General features: G+C 35.4%; 1 protein-coding gene across 1 annotated transcript; it reads right to left on the bottom strand.

Moving 5' to 3' along the window:
• Positions 1 to 15,055, bottom strand: LOC123522867 (protein mono-ADP-ribosyltransferase PARP16-like). Its single transcript, XM_045300350.2, has 7 exons — positions 14,932 to 15,055; positions 10,889 to 11,062; positions 9,639 to 9,776; positions 6,848 to 7,051; positions 4,675 to 4,840; positions 3,829 to 4,000; positions 1 to 3,089 (listed from the first exon to the last, which is right to left on the bottom strand). The coding sequence occupies exons 1-7, from the start codon at positions 14,974 to 14,976 to the stop codon at positions 2,942 to 2,944; spliced, it is 1,047 nt and encodes a 348-aa protein (XP_045156285.2). The 5' UTR covers positions 14,977 to 15,055; the 3' UTR covers positions 1 to 2,941.
• Positions 15,056 to 22,257: the final 7,202 nt, after the last annotated feature.

Here is a 22,257-nt window from a genome sequence, read left to right as displayed (position 1 = left end):
GCCCCTCTGTGCATTATTTTGTCACAAGTGGGCACCTGGGTAGAACCACCGACATTTCGTAAGCCAGCTGGATGGCTTCTTCACATGAAAAATTCAATGTCGCGAGTGAGGCTTGAACCCACATTGATGAGGGGCAAGTGATTTGAAGTCAGCAAGCTCAACCACTCAGCCTTGGAGGCTCCCAGGATAATTATTAACTTAGCAGTATAAATTTATAGTAAGTGTATCATTTTTGTAATTATCATATCAATATTACTAAACAAATCAAATGGAAAGTTTTTTTTCCACCTTGGCCAAACTGAACATTGGGGATTTTGTCTTACATGTACATAAAACATACCTCAATACCTTACATATTATATGAATGAAAATCAAATATAATTATAAAATTCAAAATGAATATATATCTATATCACATGCATAGTTGTCAATTTTCCCTAAAACAAAATGTAATCCAATATAATCAATCCCCACAAATTGCATATTATGCAAAAAACCAATAGGTTAAATAGATAAACATTAAAATTTTAAGACATACTAAAAATCATAATTAAAAAAAATCATATTTATATCAATGTCAACATTTTGTTGCCATAAATACCAGTAACAGGAAGTTCTTTTGTAAAAGTACCAGCTGTGTCAGCTGACATGGATAACAAGTAAATCTTAAATCAACAGCATGTGGATTTCTGGAGGGATTTCAAAACACAGTGTAACTGACCTCGTAACTGTCGTTACACTTTGTACATTTCAGGAGCATTACTTGTAACATTGCTGCTCTTTATAACATATAACACTACAAAAATAGAAGAGATATTTGCAAAACATATACTGCCCCCATGATCACCTGTATGAGGTAACATTGTATATAACTATCAGTCCAGCGCCCATGAACTGCCTGTCTGAGGTAACATGGTGTGTAACTGTCAGTCTCAAGTATACTGTGACCTTGACTTTTGACCTCATTAACTCAACGACAAAAGGACTCGTCCACTCACTATAGAAAATCCTGCTATTAACTTCGACAGATGTTGGCCTATGTGCCCTTCAGCTATAGATCCTAAACCATTTTAAGCTTCAGTTCACCATGATTTTGATCTTTGATCTCCAAAGTAACAGAGGTCATGCACTGACCACAGACAATCATGATACAAAGTTTGAAAGTCCTAGACCAAAGCATTCTCCAATTACTGATCAGAAACCATTTCCAGAATGGAAGTGATTGCTAACTTGACCTCAAAAATAACCACAGACATATTAGGGTTATCTTCTGAAAACAAGCAATAATTCTATTAAGTTTGACAGTCTAAGGCCAAAGCAGTTTCGATTTTTTATTGGTTCGAAACAATTTCCAGTCTCAAGGTCACCACTACCTTGACCTCAAAAACAATAGGGGTCATCCAATGACCACAGACACATTAGTCACTGAATGTTTAACAATAAATGACATCTTCCCTAGATGGAATGGAGGACGTGTGAAATTAATACAAGGTTTCATTTTAAGTAAAAATATACATGTATTTATTTGGGTTTTACGGCACACCAACACAGTAAAGGTTATATGGCACCAAACGGGACTACAAAATTTGGTTCCACATCTCATTTACATCGAAATAAAAACATGAGGTATGGAATCAAAATTTGCATACCTGCTGGAATCACAGAGTTACTGAAAAACCAAGTGTTAAGACCCTATTAGTCGCCTCTTACGATCATGCAAGGGTAAGGCACTGGTTCCAATTCTTACAGGTGGCTTAACTAATTAGCAATGGTGTGCCTTCAATAGTTATAAACATACCTAAATCAATATTGGTCTTGGAAGTGAATAAAGATATCAAACAATCAACAGACATAATACATGTACCTGAGAGTACAGTCCCTGTCCATACATTTTTGTAGAAAATTATTAATTAAACCTATTTTTTAATGTACATGCAAACCCGTATTAAGCACAGAAAAAAGAAGTCAAGTTAGGAAGGTAGCTGATTGGCAGCTTAACATAAGTGGTTGTTAAACACAGATGGCTGCTATGGCAGGATCAAACTGTATTTAGCCTTTGCAAAATAATCAGAGTGCAGTTAAGCAGCTTCAACTTAAGCTTGACAATAACTAGTGCACAGAGAGCTGTATACATAGGCCCTATCAAAATGCATGTATTTGTTGATTTGTCTGTTTCATATAACAAATATGTTTACTTTGGAAAGTGCTAGAAACTTAAGCTCAAAGGAAGAAAGGGTGTAATTCAGAAATATACTGCTGGAGTTATTGACCTTGTCATATATGACAGAAATATGAAGAAAACAAAATTAATCAGTAGAAAAGGCGAGAATACTTATCAATGATGTCAGGCTTCAGGTGGAATAATTAGCTATAAAACTTTAAAAAGTAAGTTGTCAGAATACATGTAAGTTTAAATGCACATAATGCAAGTGACATAAATAACCTTGCCACTTTGTTTTACAAAAAAATAACACAAAATTACATAGACTTTTTGAACTCAAGTTCTTTAAACAGATTCTTATATTCTGAAATATTCCCAGAGTATATTCCTCAAAAAATATCTCTAATGTCACAGTGACCAATTTTCACTTTTGAGATGGTCACTCTAAAGTAGAGCAGCAGTAAATAATGAAGAAAATACTGTTTTTTTTCTGGATTTCTGTTATCACTATATATAAACTATGAAATCATTATTATTTTAGGGGAAATTATTTATGTAGGTCTCCATTTCCTCAATCCACGAAATAAAATTTTACAAGCAAATAAAATTCCCACTTATCATATTAAAATTATCTTTTGAATCTGAAATCTATAGATCTTTAAATTTGTAACTTAAAAAATCTCAAATCCCTCAAAACTAGCCATTCTGGCTAAAACCAAAAAAAATTATGTCAATAAAAATGAAACAATTTCGTAGTATTTCAAAATAGGTTTCCATAGATTATCTAGGGCGCCACATCCGTCTCCACATTGACTGAAATGTCTGTGAATTCATCAGACCTATTGCACAAAGTATGACAATATAGGCAAACATCATTAATGAAAACTTGTATTGTATGAACCACGACTGTCCCCGCATTCTTTGTGATCTGGAAATAAAAAGGAATTAATCGCATTTGGGCACGAAAAATATGGGCATGTTTAAAGTGTGTAGAGGTCAGACTTGTTGTTGGAGCACAACCATTAATTCATATCCATATTGAAACAAGAAATATCAGTAAAACTAATGGATGCTCCTCGAAATGTTAAAAGAAGAAAAGTGGAATTCACCGACTGGGCACATACAATTTATTAATGTTGAATAATCAAAGAGCAAAACCTCACTGTAAAATAATTTGACCAGAAGATGAAGACAACATACCCACCTCCTATTGATAGTGAAGCTTCCTATGAAGTTAAATTCCAACCACTGATTGCCGAGAAAAATTCCTGACTAGGATGGCACTATGATTTACTAATGTTGAGTAATCAAAGGGCAATAACTCAGTGAAAATCATCGGACCTGAACATGAAGATAATATGCAGTTGCACATCTCCTCTTAGAAGTGAAGCTTCCTATTAGGTTTTAATGAATTCTAGCCAGCAGTTGCTGAGGAATATTATGGACAAGAAAAGGTAATATTGTATACTAATGTTGAATAATCAAAGGGCAATAATTCATGACATGTGGATGCAAGGGTGAGTAGGATAGCTCTGCATATCCTTTGTACTGTTGATCTAAAAAATGGCAACTCCATCATTAATATTTTCTTCAAACATACTGAACAGTCACCTCAAAAAATGTTGATAAGTATACTGAAATGAGAGGTGATGGTGTATTACACTTACTTATGTGAAGTAGTTTTGTTTGCATAGACTAGGAGGTATTTGACCCGGATAACCTCATTATTTTGTACAACATAGTATTTCTCAGGCACATCACCACCTTCGCTAGGGCCTGCATTTGCACGAGAACGCACTGGCGTGCCACCAGGAACATGTTTCATATCTTCTGCATAGGCTGAAATAACAAAAAAACAATGACGTGCCACCTGAAAAAAGCAAAAATTGTCAATTTTTATAGACTTTTACAAAAATTTGTGTAATAATACTAGTATCATAAATTACTGTCAAACTTGTGCCAAAGACCACCTTCAAATAAAGGCCAATTATTATTTAATCAACTATAAACTGCTTTAAAAAGCCACTATTTTCTCTACTTGTTGTAAATTTATCTGGGTTTAACGAATACCTGTCAACAATGACAACTTTTTTCTTCCCCAATAGTGGTGTTTACAGACAGGTTTGACTGTATTTTTGCTTTTGTTCATGCTGGATTTAACATCACACCCCAACACAATTACAGGCAATATGGTGACTTTCCAGCTGTTGATAGTGGAGGAAAACCCAAGGTACCCCTCTATGCATTGTTTCATCACGGGTGTTCACCTGTGTCACATATCTTCTGTAAGCCAGCGAGATGGCTTCTTCACATGAAGAATTCAATGCCCCAAGTGAGTCAGTGCAGGTCAAGAGATTCAAAGTCAGCTACCGTAACCACTTGGCTATGGATTGACTGTGCAGTTACTAGACACTTTTAACTCTATATCACTGTTTCAAAGCATTGACATGTATTATTTCATTAGACATCCTAATCAATCTATCACAATATCATGTATGTTAAAACTATCTTACGTTTAGCCTGACATTTCACTGATGGATCATCTATCATTTCACAAACAGCAATACAGCTCAGTCTGTTTCCCAGCTCAGAGTGATCCCAACCTGCACCATCTGGGCTATAGATCATCGATACAGACAGTTCACTTGATAGATAGGTCCCTTCTCCAAAGACTGAAATCTGAACAAGAAATAACAAGAGGGTCATGATGACCCTAGATCGCTCACCACAGTAATATGCGCTATATGCATCAAATGTCAAACTGATGATTTTTAGAAATGTTTTGGAAGATTTTCCTATGTACAATCAAGTAACCCCTGGGGCGGGGCTAATTTTACCCCGGGGGTCATGATTTGAATAAAGTTTGTAGAAGTCTACTAGGAAATGTTACATATCAAATATCTAAAATCTAGGCCTTCTGGTTTATTTTTAGCAAATTTATGAAGATTTCCCTATGTACAATCAAGAACCCCTGGGGCAGGGTTAATTTGACCCTTGGGGGGGGGGGGGGGTCAAGATTTGAACAAATTTTGTAGAGGTCCACTAGGCAATGCTACATGTCAAATATCTAAGATCTAGGCCTTCTGGTTTATTTTAAGAAAAATTTTGAAGATTTTCCTATGTAAAATCAAGTGACCCCTTGGGCGGGGTCAATTTTGACCCCGGGGGTCATGATTTGAACAAATTTTGTAGAGGTCCACTAGGCAATGCTACATGACAAATATCTAAGCTCTAGGCCTTCTGTTTTTTTTTAGAAAAATTTTGAAGATTTTCCTATGTAAAATAAAGTGATCCATGGGGCGGGGTCAATTTTGATCCCGTGGGTCATGATTTGAACAAATTTTGTAGAGGTCCACTAGGCAATGCTACATGTCAAATATCTAAGATCTAGGCCTTCTGGTTTATTTTTAGAAAATTTTGAAGATTTTTCTATGTACAATCAAGAAACCCCATGGGGCGGGATCAATTTGATCCTGGGGGTCATGATTTGAACAAATTTTGTAGAAGTCTACTAGGCAATGCTACATGATAAATATCTAAGATCTAGGCCTTCTGGTTTATTCTTAGAAATTTTTCCTATGTAACATCAAGTGACCCCTTGGGCAGGGTCAATTTTGACCCAGGGGTCATGATTTGAAAAAAATTTGTAGAGGTCCACTAGGCAATGCTACACGTCAAATATCTAAGATCTAGGCCTTCTGGTTTATTTTTAGAAATTTTTTGAAGATTTTCCTATGTAAAATCAAGTGACCCCTGGGGCATGGTTATGATTTGAACAACTTTAGTAGAGGTCTACTAGGCAATGCTACATGTCAAATATCTAAGCTCTAGGGCTTCTGGTTTTTGAGAAGAAGATTTTTTAAGATTCTCCTATGTAAAATCAAGTGACCCCTGGGGCGGGGTCAATTTTGACCCCGGGGTCATGATTTGAACAAAGTTGGTAGAGGTCCACTAGGCAATGCTTCACACCAAATATCTAAGCTCTAGGCCTTCTGGTTTTTGAGAAGAAGATTTTTAAAGTTTTTCTTTTCTGTTGCCATGACAACCAGAGTTCTGCATGGAATTCAATTCTTTGAACAATTTTTGTAGAGCTTCACCCAAGGAACATTCCTGTGAAGTTTGGATGAAATTGGCCTAGTGGTTTATGAGGAGATGTCATTTAAAGTAAAAGTTTACGGACGACGGACAACGGACGCCGGACGGTGACTGATCAGAATAGCTCACCCTTAGCCTTTGGCTCTGGTGAGCTAAAAATGTATGCATCATAGCACAATCTGTAGCTTTTTAATTTTTGTTTTCAAAAATAGAGTTCATTATTGTAGAGAACGCTCTCTCTATGCTTAAAGACTGCTTCCTTGATTTCTTATCAGTGCTAACATCTTTGCAAGGCTTTATGGAGACTGCAGTCACGCCAGCACAAGTGTCTTGGCAAGTTTGTGAAAACCAAAGTCATACCTGTACTAGCCTCTTGGCAAAGGTTTGTGGAGACTGCAATAATACAGACTAGTCTTTGCAAGGGTCTGCAGTGACCACAGTCAAACCAGTACTACAATATTTCTGTCTGTTGATCTGCACTGAACAAAATTGTATTAACGTATTTATATTTCACCTGTTAGTCACTGACTGCAGTATTTGGAAATATTCATTTCAGCCCTATTATAATTACAGACTTTTTCTACTTCTTACCTTATTCATATGTGATGCAAGACCATTTTGCAAAATAGAATAAAAATTTTCGAGTCGACTTCCATGATAAGCATATAACAAATCTCGATCACCCTGCAGATGTAGAAATTTTTCATCAGCAACGGCACTTGGTGAGACTTCAAAGATGTACTTTGGTTCTGGAACCTTTACTGTGTGGCCCGTCAACTTGCGTATTTCTTGTAACTGAAAAACAAAAATCAGTTATAATTACTGTGAAATCATTTAAATTCGCTGGCATGAAATTTCGCGCATACGTGAAGAAGGGCTGTTTCGCGCGGGCTTTAATTTGCTCATTTTCAATTTTAGCAATGAAAAAAAAAATTATAATAGCGTGGTCTTAAATTCCCGCATCGGTCCTAGCGGGAAATACGCGAAAATTCGTCCTACGCAAATAACAAGAGCACCGCCTTGCGGGTGCTGACGCTCATCTGATTTTTTTTTGTATAATAGAAATATTGTCCTACCCATGATTTTCTAAGTCTAAAAAGGGCCATAACTCTTGCAAAAAGCAGGATAGAGTTATGTTTCTTGATGTACAGTGTCCACTTATGATGGTGAAAAACTGTTGCAAGTTTTAAAGCAATAGCTTTGATAGTTTATGAGAAAAGTTGACTTAAACATAATATTCAACCAAGAAAATGATTTTTCTAAGTCCAAAAGGGGCAATAATTATTGCAAAAAGCAGGATGGAGTTATGTTGCTTGCTGTACAGGGTCAGCTTATGATGGTGAACAAGAGTTGCAAGTTTTAAAGCATTAGCTTCGATAGTTTAAGAGAAAAAGTTGACCTAAACATAAAACTTAACCAAGAAATCTGATATTTTCTAAGTCCAAAAGGGGCCATAAATCTTGCAAAAAGCAGGATGGAGTTATGTTTCTTGCTGTACAGGGTCAGCTTATGATGGTGAACAAGTGTTGCAAGTTTTAAAGGAATAGCTTTGATAGTTTAGGATAAAAGCTGACCTAAACATAAAACTTAACCAAGAAAACTGATTTTCTAAGTCCAAAAGGGGCAATAATTCTTGCAAAAAGCAAGATGGAGTTATGTTTCTTGATGTACAGGGTCTGCTTATGATGGTGAACAAGTATTCCAAGTTTAAAAGCAAAAGCTTTGATAGTTTAGGAGAAAAGCTGACCTAAACATAAAACTTAACCAAGAAATCTGATATTTTCTAAGTACAAAAGGGGCCATAAATCTTGCAAAAAGCAAGATGGAGTTATGTTTCTTGCTATACAGGGTCAGCTTATGATGGTGAACAAGTATTCCAAGTTTCAAAGCAATAGCTTTGATAGTTTAGGAGAAAAGCTGACCTATACATTAAACTTAACCAGACAACGCCGACGCAGACGCAGACGCCGACGCCGACGCCGACAACCGCTCAAGTGATGACAATAACTCATCATTTTTTTTCAAAAAATCAGATGAGCTAAAAATGATTTCACAGTATATTATTATTATATCAAATTCCTGTAATGATTTTTCATCAGCAGTTATTCTACTATTCACAAATCCGGAAATTATCCTAAAAGAAATGTAAAGAAAAACAAATCCTGAAAAAAACATGCAAAGATGTTTTTTGCACTGCTACATTCCTGATTAATTTGATTTTAAAGCTTGAGATTTCAATTTATAGACTTGTCTGTCAAATAGGTCAATCAGCACAACCTGCTTTATATTATTTAAATTGCAACCATTACCAAACACAAGCAAATTCAGTGAATTTATATCCCCTGCAAAATATTTTTTGTGAATGAGGAGAGTATATTAATTTCGAAAGATATTTTATTCCAGATATATACAAGTTATGTAAAAGAGGACCATACAATGGTTTGTCTATCAATGGATTACTTTGTTTTTTGGGGAAGATTCTGATGAAAGATACACATGCCACACCACCCTATAGAGATCTATATTTGTGTTTAATTTCATGAAGGATCAATGAATTACTTTGTTATGTGGAAATTTACCAATTGAAAAATAATTTAAGAGCAATAACTCTGGTAAATGAAGAGCTGCTGATGAAACTGCGCATGCACCTCTGCCCAGTAGTGATCTACCGCTGCCCAATAGTGATCTATAGATATATGTGTAAAGTTTCATGAACATACACCAATAGCTTACTTAGATTCAGTCAAAAATCCCTATTTTTACCAAATCATTAGGGAAAACTCTGCTTTAACTGGTAAAGGGGGATACTACTATAAGAAAATAACCATCATGTAATCATGTACGGTTTGGTGATTCTAGTTAAAATACTTTTTGAATATTAAATAAGTATTTTCAATTTTTCTTACCAATTCAAGGAGGAAAACTATTTTTACTGGGTTAAGGGTGGGTGGGGGCGGGGGGTAATACTAAGTGTGAGCAAAGGTCATGTGCTAATTAGTAAGTATGTGAGGTTTGGTGATTCTAGCTGGTATCTTTTTGAATTGTAAGCGTTTTCTTTTTTCTCTCAAACAAATAAAGGGGGAAAACACTACTTTTACTAGGCAAAGGGGAGATAATACTAAGTGTGAACAAAGGTGATATGCTATTTAGTGATGATGCGAGGTTTGAAGATTCTAGCTTAAATACTTTTTGAACTACAAGCATTTTCAATTTCAGATAGATGGATGCAGGCATAGACGGACAGAACGAACATCTGGACGGACCTGGACAATGCAAAAGCAATATCCTTCTGCCTTTGACAGACAAAATTATGACTACAAATGGTGTACTCATGTAATGTTACAGATGAAGATTTATAGGATAAATTGCAAAAAATAACTACCTTGTTTTTGTTGACAGATGCCAGAGAGAAGGCCCTCGCATCAAGTACCCATTTGATCAATTCAAGTAGTTTTGTGGGCTGTTTGTAACATTCCCTTGACAAACGGGACAATGCCGGAACATCATCTACTACTGCATGCTGGGAAATATATAATGTTACAGTTTAGACATAGTTGTGCTGTGTGATGCTAACTTTGCGGGTCACAGGCCCAGTATTTTCGCATGTATCAGTTACAGGCCTGTAACTGACAATGTCTTAGGCAAGACTAGTTTTAACAAAATCAGACAAATCTGTCTATGGAAAAGACCAAGGCTCATATTAAGCAACATTTAAAAGTCTAAGCCTTTGATTTAAATTTCAAGTCTAAACTTCAGACTTAAAACGTTGGTGAATACAGACCCACAGCTTTACTCTAACAATATTAAAACAGCTATCCGTCTACAGAATCACAATGCTTATCAGACAAACATTCTAGCAATAAAATGTGCAATTTCAATGCTTACAAAAACCTTTTCCTTTGTATTCAACTGTAAGCCCTATTTCTTCTTTACAGACTCATTTTCAGAATTTTGTTTAATACCTTTTCCCTGTACCTCCAAATTTAATCCATTTCAAAATGACCAAGGCCAACTATCACTATCACTTTGTTATTAATCTTCAAACTTACAAAGGCTAACTGCCACCTCTACACACTGATTTTATTACAAATAGTTATAAACAATTATACTTCTATAGATAATATTACAGTTTTAATGATGAAAATTCTCCTTTTTGTATGTATTGTAACAGTCTCAGGAAAAATGTGCAGCCTCGACCGGGATTCGAACCTCGGACCTTCGGCTTACCGTGCCAACGCTCTACCAATTGAGCTACTGAGGCCACCCGATACGAGAACCGCTACAGTATTAATACTGCAAAATCATTAATATCCATGTAAATTATTTTTCATGGATTTTCTGACTTCATCAATCCTGAAAAATACCGGTAAGCAAATTTTATGTTCAAATTTTAAAATGCACAACTTCATGTCCCCATGAAACTCCCTGACATCTGTCCAATTTCAAAATTTCCTTGACCAATTAAATTTCAAGATTTTTCCCTGACCTTAAAAAAATATGTTTTCTCTGGCTTATCTGACCATGGGAACTTTGAAAAAATTGTTTTTGTAAACATTACAAAACTCAGTGCACTTCTGAATAACCTTTAAATTAGAATTTGTTTTGACACAACGTTTGAATTAATTAATTTACCAGTGCTTTCAGATCTTTTTCATCATCTTCCCCGACAAACATTGGTGGAAATGGCCGCAGAACAGAATCGCATCTGTAACTTTTCAAAGCTGCCAGAAATAGACTCCACTGCAGATCAGCTGCCAGAGGATCTTGCCATATCCTCTCCTTTATATACTCTGCCAATTCTGTCATCTGTCAAAAAAAAGAAAAAAAAAAAGAAAAAATAACTTACAGTGAAATACCAGCTTACATACAAAAACTTAACCAAAAACTGCTAAGTCGAAAAAGGGGCATAATTTTGAAAAACATTGCAAAGTAGAGTTATGGGACCTACACAGTGCATGTCAGATCATGACAGTGAACAAGTGTGTGAAGTTTCAATCCATTCCCATTAGTGGGTACTGAGATACCAGCTTACATACAAAACCTTAACCAAGAATTTCTAAGTCAAAAAAGGGGCATAATTTTGACAAAAATGCAAAGTAGAGTTATGAAACCTACACAGGGCATGTCAGATCATGACAGTGAACAAGTTTGTGAAGTTTCAATCCATTCCCATTAGTGGGTACTGAGATACCAGCTTACATATAAAACCTTAACCAAGAATTTTTAAGTCGAAAAGGGGACATAATTTTGTAAAAAAGCAAAATAGAGTTATGGAACCTGTGCAATGTAGGTCAGTTTATCACAGTGAATAAGTGTGTGAAGTTTCAATCCATTCCCACAAGTGGTTACTGAGATACCAGCTTACATACAAAACCTTAACCAAGAATTTCTAAGTCGGAAAGGGGACATGATTTTGTAAAAATGCAAAGTAGAGTTATGGAACCTGTGCAATGTAGGTCAGTTTATCACAGTGAATAAGTGTGTGAAGTTTCAATCCATTCATACTGTAAGTGGTTACTGAGATACCAGCTTACATACAAAACCTTAACCAAGAATTTCTAAGTCGAAAAGGGGACATAATTTTGTAAAAATGCAAAATAGAGTTATGGAACCTGTGCAATGTAGGTCAGTTTATCACAGTGAATAAGTGTGTGAAGTTTCAATCCATTCCCACAAGTGGTTACTGAGATACCAGCTTACATACAAAACCTTAACCAAGAATTTCTAAGTCGAAAAAGGGGCATAATTTTGTAAAAAAAAAACAAAATAGAGTTATGGAACCTGTGCAATGTAGGTCAGTTTATCATAGTGAATAAGTGTGTGAAGTTTCAATCCATTCCCACCAGTGGTTACTGAGATACCAGCTCACATACAAAACCTTAACCAAATCGGGACGCTGACGCAGACGCCGACGCCGACGCATGGGTGAGTCCAATAGCTCTACTATTCTTTGAATAGTCGAGCTAAAAACAAGAAAGTAGGTCAGTAGTTCAAGGTTACAGTCAAATGACCCCTAATTACTTTGGGTCATACGGTAATTATAATTAAACAGTCTAGGAAATATGATCAGATAATTTTTGAATTTTCCTATATAACTCATAAAAAAAACTATGTGACCCTCGGGGCTGGGCCTCTTTTCACCCCAGGGGCATAGTTTGAACAATTTTGTTAGAGAGCCACTAGGCAATGTTACATACTGAATATCAAAAGCATAGGCCTTGAACTTTCAGTTAAGAAGATTTTTAAAAGTTTTTTCCTATGTAAGTCTATGTAAAACTTGGGACCCCCAAGGCAGGGCCTCTTTTTACCCCAGAGTCAAAATTTCAACAATCTTGGTAAAGAGCCACTAGGCAATGCAACATACCAAAAATCAAAAGCCTAGGCCTTGCAGATTAAAAAAAAATTCCTATATGTCTATGTAAAACTTGGGACCCCAAGGACGGGGCCTCTTTTCACCCCAGGGACAATCACATAATTTGAACAATCTTGGTAGAGAACCACAAGGCAATGCTACATACCAAACATCAAAGGCCTAGGTCTTGTGGTTTCAGACAAGACAATTTTTAATTTTTTTTCCTATTTAAGTCTATGTAAAACTTGAGACCCCCGGGGCAGGGCCTCTTTTCACCCCATGGGCATAATTTGAACAATTTTGGTAGAGAACCAAAAGGCAATGCTACATACCAAATATCAAAGGCCTAGGTCTTTTGGTTTCAGACAAGAAGATTTTTTAAAGTTTTTTCCTATATAAGTCTATGTAAAACTTGGGGCGCCGAGGACGGGGTTTCTTTTCACTCCAGGGGCATAATTTGAACAATCTTTATAGAGGACCATTAGATGATGTCACAAAAAGTCATGCCAAATATTGAGGCTCTATGCCCTGTGGATTTTGGACAAGAAGATTTTCAAAGTTTTCCTCATATAAGTCTATGTAAACCATGTGACTCCCCAGGTCGGGGCCATATTTGACCCTAGGGGAATAATTTGAACAACCTTGGCAGAGGACCATTAGATGATGCTACATACCAAATACAAAAGCCTTATGACCTGTGGTTTTGCACAAGAAGAGTTTTAAAAATTTTCCTTTCAGTTGCAATGGCAACCAGAGTTCTATATGGAATTCAATTCTTTGAACAATTTTTAAAGAAGACCATGCAAGGAACATGATCCCTGTGAAGTTCCATCAAAACTGGCCTGACAGTTTAGGAGGAGATGTTGTTTAAAGGAAAGTGTGGACGGACACCGGATGGACGGATGCTAACGGTGAGCGATGGCTCAAGTGAGCTAAAAGAATTCAGAACAATAAAGGGAGATAATCAGAAACTAAAGATTCAATAAAATTTTATACTATATCCATCAATATTCAAAGGTGGAAATCACATTTCAGCAAAGTTTTATGAAATTTTTCTGTTTTTTTTTTTCAAACTATATCCTGTTAGAGATTTATTTAAGACAAAAAAAGACGCATGCCATTTTGTAGAGTTAGATCCCTATTTGTACAGTTAGATCCCTATTAGAAATGTATGTTTTACTATTTCTATTATGAAATTTTGTAATTACTCCCCTTTCATACTGAAGAGTCAAAAAAGTGGACTGTTGCTTTTGATTTCGAAATAATTTCTAATTTTACATTTGCATTTGATAGATATTGGGATATTTCGACAATCTGAAGTTCAGATTCTGAACCAAAATGCAAGTTTTAAAACAGTGTGTAGCTTTGGAATTCATATGTTTCCAATATATACTGGTTGCTAAACTAAGACAGGTAATAATATTTTTACAAACTTGCATTTATAATGAATTATGGCTAAATATATATTTGTCATTGTAAATATTTGACAAATATGACACAGTAGTTCTTGTATTCATATGATTTTTTGGGCAACACGTGTTTATTAAGTTTAAAAAAACCAATGAGTGATGGACTGCCATACCAAAGGTACTCACAAAATTTACTTTTTTAAAGTTTTATCTTGGAACGCCTGATGCCGCGTATGGGAGTCAAGTAAGCCCGTGTTTTTAAATGGAGCACAATTTCACACACTCGCACCTCGTCGATGATGTCTACTCAGTGGATTTGCAGATGAGTATCCAATAGAAGTAGAAGTAAAACTATGTTCATATGATCTTTGGCAAAGTGTGTTTATCAAATTTAAAAATATGCTTAAAAAACTCTACCTTGGAGGGGTAAAAATGACAGGAAAATACCTCCATAGAAATTCTAACATGTATTCTAAAAGCATTCAGTGAACACATTATAGTGTAATTGATCATTACTAGATCAAACTCTGATGATTAAATCACCTTTCAAACCTCTGATACAGAAAAAAATTGTGGAAATAGAATGCAGCAAGAAATTAATACATTTTATGGTCAAATCTGAACATGTGTTTATTTACAAGCTGTATTTTAAATAAAGGCATATGATATGATAACCCTTTAATATACAGAATTATGAAAACTTGATCTGTCAATCCTTGTGTACATAATGTAATTTCATTGAGCAAAAGCTATAGAGGTAGTTCTGACTAACAACATGTTCATAACTGATAGTCTTAGATCATGACCGATGATTATAAGGCTATCAGGCTACTTCACACTAACTGGCTCCAACAAAAGGAGAATCTTATGGTGCAGCTATAATTGGTGCTGATTATTTACGTAAGAAATGTTACCTCCTCAGTGACCCCTTGGGCCCCTAAATCCATTGTTGCCATCATCTTTTCAAATTTCCCTCTGTCCTAACAGCTTCAAAACTGCATCATTATAAATCCATTCTGAAAAAGTTATATAATATTAAACAACTAGCTACACTAAAACTTCCGTTCAGATTAACTAAGTTTAAAAATATATGTTTCTGTTTGTCGTATATCCCGTCTTATCTTCTTGTCTCCTGTCTACATCTACATTGTACGTACATCAACTCAGTCACACTTGACAATCAGGCAACAGGATGTTTGTACTCAGGGACTGAAGATGTGTCGGGCATGTTGCAAGTTAGTCGAACTAATCCGACACATACATTTTGTTTTATATTGTGACGGTCAAACTGTAACTGGCTGCAAATGTCAGAAAATCAAAAAGCAGCCACTAAGCGACAGTAAGCTTGTCTAGTTGCAAGTCCAGGGTTCCCAACAGACTTTTGGTTTGGTGTGGGGTTTTTTATTGCCCCTAGGTCATCAAACTGGGGGTTGAACTTCAAAAGTTGGGGGTTTTGATATTTCGAACTTTATTTCTACTATATAGACGATATCATAAAATTTAAGGTCTTGGTACAAAATTAGTTTATTTCATTCTTTATCCATAACAGTTTTGCACAAAGCTCTAGTATTAATGTTGACTTGTATTGAAATACAATAAAACTAATATCAAAAATATTTATTAAAGCTACTTTTATTTTGTTTACATGCTATGCAGTTACCGTTATTTGTTGCGACATATCAGTCTTTGATATCAAGGATTCAGACCAAACACCTTTCGGCTCGACTGTTGACATCGCTTGCCCTCGCTGTTTATCAAATAAATCAGTTAGATAATTAACTGTCTCTACAATTTTCTATTTATAACTTGCGCGTTAAATATTTTACACAGAACCAGCCGAGTAACACCCGAAACGACTAAAAATCGACAATGGAATTCCACAAACTGTTTTTTTTTTCAGCTACTTTCAGATTGATTGCATTGTATGTTCAAAGTTATTTTGATTTAGAACAATTTAGCATCTTCTTGGTCGGCAATTTGGTTGCGTGAAAATACGTACAGGAGCAATTTTCTGTACGTTTCAGATTGAAATTTATATGTGAAAAACGTACATATTTACGTAAGGAAGTGTCTAGGGGTACGGATCCGTACCTCTAGACAAGACTGTTAGGGGTTTTCTAGGGGTACGGACCTCCGTTATTCTAGAGATTAAGGGCCATTTACATTTCAAATTTTGTTGAAAATGAAATAACAAATAAGACTTCATCAGAATTCACCTTAAACTTGGATCTGTATGGTTTACAGATAACAACGTTTTCCTCATTTGTTACATTTTCTTTCGAAACATAAATAACCGAGGAACACCAAATAAATCACGAGGATTCAAACTGGCAGAAAAAAAGATTAAATAATGTTAAATATGTTGGGGAAAACAATTTTTAATGATAATTAACCCTTAGGGTATGAATTTATGTTTTTCACACATTTGGTAGCTGTTAGACAGTTACGAGATACAAGGGATGTTTTTACAGCTTCTTCTACTTAATGTCCGTTAATTAAACTATCAGTTCCATGCCGATTATCATTACAGTATATCTTGTTAAATAAACAAAATAAATAGGTGCATGTTATTATGCTTAATTTATTTTTCATCTACTGAATTTCAAATTGAATTCATTTAAGGGTAAGATTCACTCATTAATCTGTTATCAACAGTTTATTTTACAACAAACTAATGGGCACGGAACAATGTATTCATTTGGAGTTCCTCGGTTATTTAGTTTTTGAAAGAGAAGGTAAACAATTGGGTGAACGCTGGTATCTGTAAACCATTTAGATCCAAGTTTTAAGTGAACACTGGTTAAGTCTTATTTGTTATTTCATTTTCAACAAAATTTAAGATATAAATAACTCTTAATCTCTAGAAAAAGGAGGTCCGTACCCCTAGAAAACCCCTAACAGGCTTGTCTAGAGGTACGGATCAGATTCTAGAGGTACGGATCCGTACCCCTAGACACTTCCTTTACGTAAATGGGAACCCTGAAGGCTGAAGTAAAGTATATCAACTTGGATTATCAAGAGAAAAGGTTCCAGTCAGCAGTGTCAGTTACTGACATAGCTAATAGTATTGAGATATGTTAAGGCTTCCCGATGTCGTAGGCACCTTTTTAACCTGTGGTTAAGGACACGTCATCCGAATCGCCTGTGTCCGGTTTCATATCTACCTATTATAAAGCAGAGGCTCAAATTTAGCTTCATTGCAAATGTTACAGTTGAAACATGAGCTCTTTTATAAACTTAAATTATTAGTTTTGTGTCTTCCGTAAAAAATTAAGAAGTATTTTCTCAAATGTTACAAAAATTCTAGCTTACGTTTCTGCTTGAAGTCAAATTACCTCCCTTGTAGTTCATGTAGGTTAAAGGCCACCAATAATTTTGCTAAACACAGATCAGTGGAACAGACTGTAATTGAAGGGTTCCGTGCAAAAAGGTACCTATCTCCATTTAGTAAAAATGTTGGGAAAACGCATTTTTTTTTGTAAAAATCCGGTGAAGTGTGATATTTCCCAAAATGATTGCAGCTATAGATTGTATACTATTTAAACAATCATATTACAAAAAAAACAAAGATAAGTATCAAACAGGGAATGCCACGCACCAAAAACGCAGCCTCCCCAAAACGAAACCCACAGCACGCACGCACGCACGCACGCAGACACACACACACACACACACACACGCACACGCACGCACGCACGCACACGCACGCGCGCGCGCACACATACAAAGCCAACACACGACGACAAAAACGAACAAACAAAGGAACACAGTGGGGCACCGCCTTGGAACGGTCAGTGGCAGAATCACCACTGGGGAGCTTAAACCGGTTTATGATGCGCACCCACAAAGTTTCGTGTATTTTGCCCTATCATTTTTATAACAAATCATCTTGTTTTTGTCAATTATGTTTATGCATCAAGGCTTCTAAGTCCATGGAGTTATGCAACAAATGTTCTAAGTCCATGGAGTTAAAATTATTGAGATAGTCCATTTACATTAGACTTGTGTTCTTTTTATTATCCGAAACAGCCATCAAAGCCAGGAACTCTTTGATGTCAACTCATTGTGGAGTTAGACCCAATGTTGCATACGTGAAATACCTTTTTTTTTTCACTCTTAAACAGAAGAATACGCTGCTTGGGGAGTTAACCAGGTGCGGAATGGTCTTTTTTATGCCACAAATGCCCTAACTCCATTTTGACCGAAAATGGAGATAGGTACCTTTTTGTACGGACCCCTTCAATTTTACTAGATGGCCTCTAGTAAAAACACCCGCATTTAAGTCGAAACGTTCCTCTTTCCCAGTAAAATGATAGAATGTAGCAATGTTACTTACGCGATTTTGTCTAGAAACAGTGATTCTTATGCTGGTGTGATTGTTTTGTTTGGCATAAAATGTGCGTAATTTGGCCTGTGAATAATTATCAAAATTATTATAAAAAAGTTATAAGTGTGATCAGGATGTTTTTCCATGCTCAGATGCCTGTGTACACATCTATAACTTTTCCGCAAATTTAATATTCTCAGATATTTGGACCAAATATATACTTAGAGAAACTGTTACATCATTTGTAATACACTCTTCTTAAGTCTGATGCACGTAAAAAAATTAAGACATTTCCTTTAAAAGATATTTCGTCATTTGTCAAGCATCTGGAATTAGCAGGTTAACACGGATACACCTCGTAATGTTCTAAAACAAATAATCATTGACATATTTTGCAGTTCTAGTACACTGAGAGTTATGTCTCTGCTCTTGTTTATTTAAATGTTGTTTGAATTGGAAAACTTTTTTATACTTATGTACTTCTCAGAAAATGTTAAAATGATATGTCTTTTTTTTTCTGACTGAATTGTTTTATGATATTGGCCATAACATTGCAATATGTTTTGTTCTTAATAAAATTCGTATTTGTATAATTTAACTCGCAGCAAATTTTGACTGTGCTAAGGAAAAAAGTAGTCTTTTTTTAAATGTCCACACTTTACTGGGTCTATAACACTAGTATACAGCCTATAAGTATACAGCTCAGTTACTGCGCAGCTAATTATAGTTTTAAGGTGTTGATCAACTTAATTTAGGTGTTGTTAGAATTAAATTTGAGTAAAACATGATCTGACAGTATTTGATATCAAAGATAGCAAAAAAGGACAGGTAGAAAAGATTTTTTAAAATATATAAACATACTAGCAACAGTGGTGTTTTATTTGGGAGGGGATGGGGGTAGCGTTTAGACCAAACTCTAATCCAATGGAGGGACCAAACTGGGTTAGTGGAGTGGTGACTGGGGGATGTTTTGACTTTATACTACAGGTAAATGATTTTTACAGCATTCGTTGTGTATGCAACAGTTTTGTAATAATTTAATTTCTTACTATTGTAAGAGTTAGAACTGTAATTCAATTTTTATTGCGGAAACTTTTCATTTTCAATAAAGTCTATAAAAGGATCCTTTAATCGCAACAAAGCAAAACAGCAGACTCGGCTTGAATGAGTCTGTTCATGAGAGATAATTAAATGTGCAACAGCCTATGCACGGCTTGAGCAAACGTCTAGTCAAAAGCATAATCCCAAATGACCAGAAAAAAAGCATCACTGAAAACAAGTACGGGGAGACCTTTAATGTCCACCACATGGCACTTAAATATTGCGTAGCTATAATATAATTTAAAGATGAGGATTCTAGGTGTTGATTAAAATTTAAATTAAATTAAATTTGAGTAAAACATGATCTCGCAGTATTTGATATCAAAGATAAAATACATGTACAAAGATTAAAAAAAACCATATAAACACAATAGGGATGTTTTATGTGGGGCTTGGAGACGGGGCTGCGTTTATACCAAAATCTAAACTAGTGGGAGGACCAAACTGGGCGAGTGAGTGGTGACTTGAAGATGTTTTGACTGGTGGACGTTTTAACATTATACCATAAGTAAATTTTTTTCAGCATTGAATTTGCAACGGTATTTTAATAGTCTACTTTCCTACTAAAGTTTGATATAGTAAGAGTTAAAGCTTTTTATTCAATTTTTAATACGGAAACTGATTTCATTTTCGATAAAGTTTATAAAAAGATCCTTTGGATGCATAGGTCGCAACAAACATTTATAACGAAATGTCACGTAGCATACCTGTCTTGGTTAGTCACTGTGCAGTATAATCGCCACTATTTGCGCCCTAATGGAACTATTCGCAAGATGTATTACCATTTCCGGTCCTGGTGTGAATAAACAAAAGAACGTGACGACCTACCATTTGGCGCCATATATGCGCCAATAAACAGTTCTATCATATCTGATCAAATATTACAATAAAAGATACATATACATTGTACGAAATAATTTCAATCCGGCTACGCTCTTCTGAAATTATTACGTCCGACGTACAACCATCCATTGTGTATCATGAAAGTGTTCAAACACGGTTTTACTATAAATTATTTCTTAAATAATAGGAGACTCGGTTTGAATGAGTCTGTTTATGCGAAATATTTCAATGTGCAACAGTTTGTGCGTCATACCCAGATAGCAGACATGCGTTGGCCCAACGTTGGGCCAACAGCAGACTCTTCGTTGGCCCAACGAAGATTTCCAACGTTGGCCCAACGCCATTTTGCTAATTGGCGCAAAGTTGGCCCAACGGTTGGTACACCGTTGGCCCAACGACTGGTATCCTACACTTATCGTTGGCCATCCATTGGGCCAACTACTGGTATCCTACACTTATCGTTGGCCTTCCATTGGGCCAACAACATTTTTTCGTCTATCATGGTTGGTCCTACTAACAATAAAAACTATACAGATGCACATAAACCTCTGGACTTAAACTGTATGAAACTTAGTTTTGTCTTATTTACCCGAGAAAAATATGTTAAAATTAACGAGAACATGAGTTATTTTATTTACAGAATTAAATACTCAACACTAGTACCATCCGCCAGTTTTAGATAAAAGTATTCAACATATGTTCAAGTCACATAGATACTACAGGCATACAGGCTATAAAAAGAAATTCTCTATAAGATTCAACAACTTTATCAAAAAAATATTCAAAAACTTCTACTTACAGTTTATAGCTAGTAGACCGGGTTTTTGTGAACATGTATAATAGTTTCCTTTGCTTCACATGCCTATGCAGCTAGAAATCTAGCATAGAGAGTAAAATTAACCACATTTTTTGGGATTTCTTACATAACTCAGGTTAACGAGAGTTCATGTTCTGGACTATTCAACAGATTTATTGTAAACATTTTATGATTGTATAAAATTAGATATTTTTTATAGCAGTTTTTTTTCTTCAATATTTTTTTCACAAATTAGATTCTTTAGGTAGCAGATTTGAAATATTTCAGATTACGAATTGGTGCAGAAAAGTATTTAATTATTAACTAAATACTGCATGTCACACCTACACAACATGTTTACCTGTAGGGGCTTGTGATAAAACAGTGACCTGTAAAATATATAATTATTACATTATTATTTCTAATGGGCCAACGTTGGGTCAACGATGTTTTCTCTATGTAAGTCTTTCCCTGAAAATCAGTATTGGGCCAATGCAGAGATGTCTCTGACTGAAATTTAAAGTTGGTTCAACGTTGTCCAAACCGCTGTATTTACAATACTTATTTATGATTGTTTGGCCAACAGTGGCCCAACAACGATTATCCTTTGACGGTTTTCCGTCGTTGGCACGATGACCTCATGTTTACAGGGTAGCTACCTCATGTACTTCATGATTCCAATGAACCGGATAAAACAACATGTAAAAACTTTAATGGACATAACACTTATATATTGCTGTGTTGAAAGTTTTTTTTAAGAAAAAACATTGCAACAACCCCATTCCAAACCACCTCAACGATGTCACAGACTTAAATGGAATTCTGTTAAATGCATACCTTTGCTGGATTCCATAATGCTAAAGAAGCAGGGAAATCGTATTGATGCTAATTTGATCTAGACATTTGAAGCAATGTAATGTCCCAAAATGAACTAAACCCAGTGCTGATTATTCTTGGACATATAAAAATAGCACTTTCTCCTAAGACGTTTATACACTTTCCCGTAAATTCGAAAGTCATGGAACAAAGGTATTTATCTTGCCAGTAAAAATTTATTTTCCAAAATTGCACAGTAACATTCAAATGTCCAAGTAAAAGACCACTCAAACTGAAAGGCTTAAACGTCAATGCACATCATACAGCGTTGTTGTTTTTTTTTTTATAGTGGTGTGT

Source organism: Mercenaria mercenaria, chromosome 8, assembly GCF_021730395.1.
Source record: "Mercenaria mercenaria strain notata chromosome 8, MADL_Memer_1, whole genome shotgun sequence".
Lineage (NCBI taxonomy): Eukaryota > Metazoa > Mollusca > Bivalvia > Venerida > Veneridae > Mercenaria > Mercenaria mercenaria.
The sequence above is the reverse complement of the archived record's forward strand: the minus strand, read 5'-3'. Positions and strand labels throughout refer to the sequence as shown.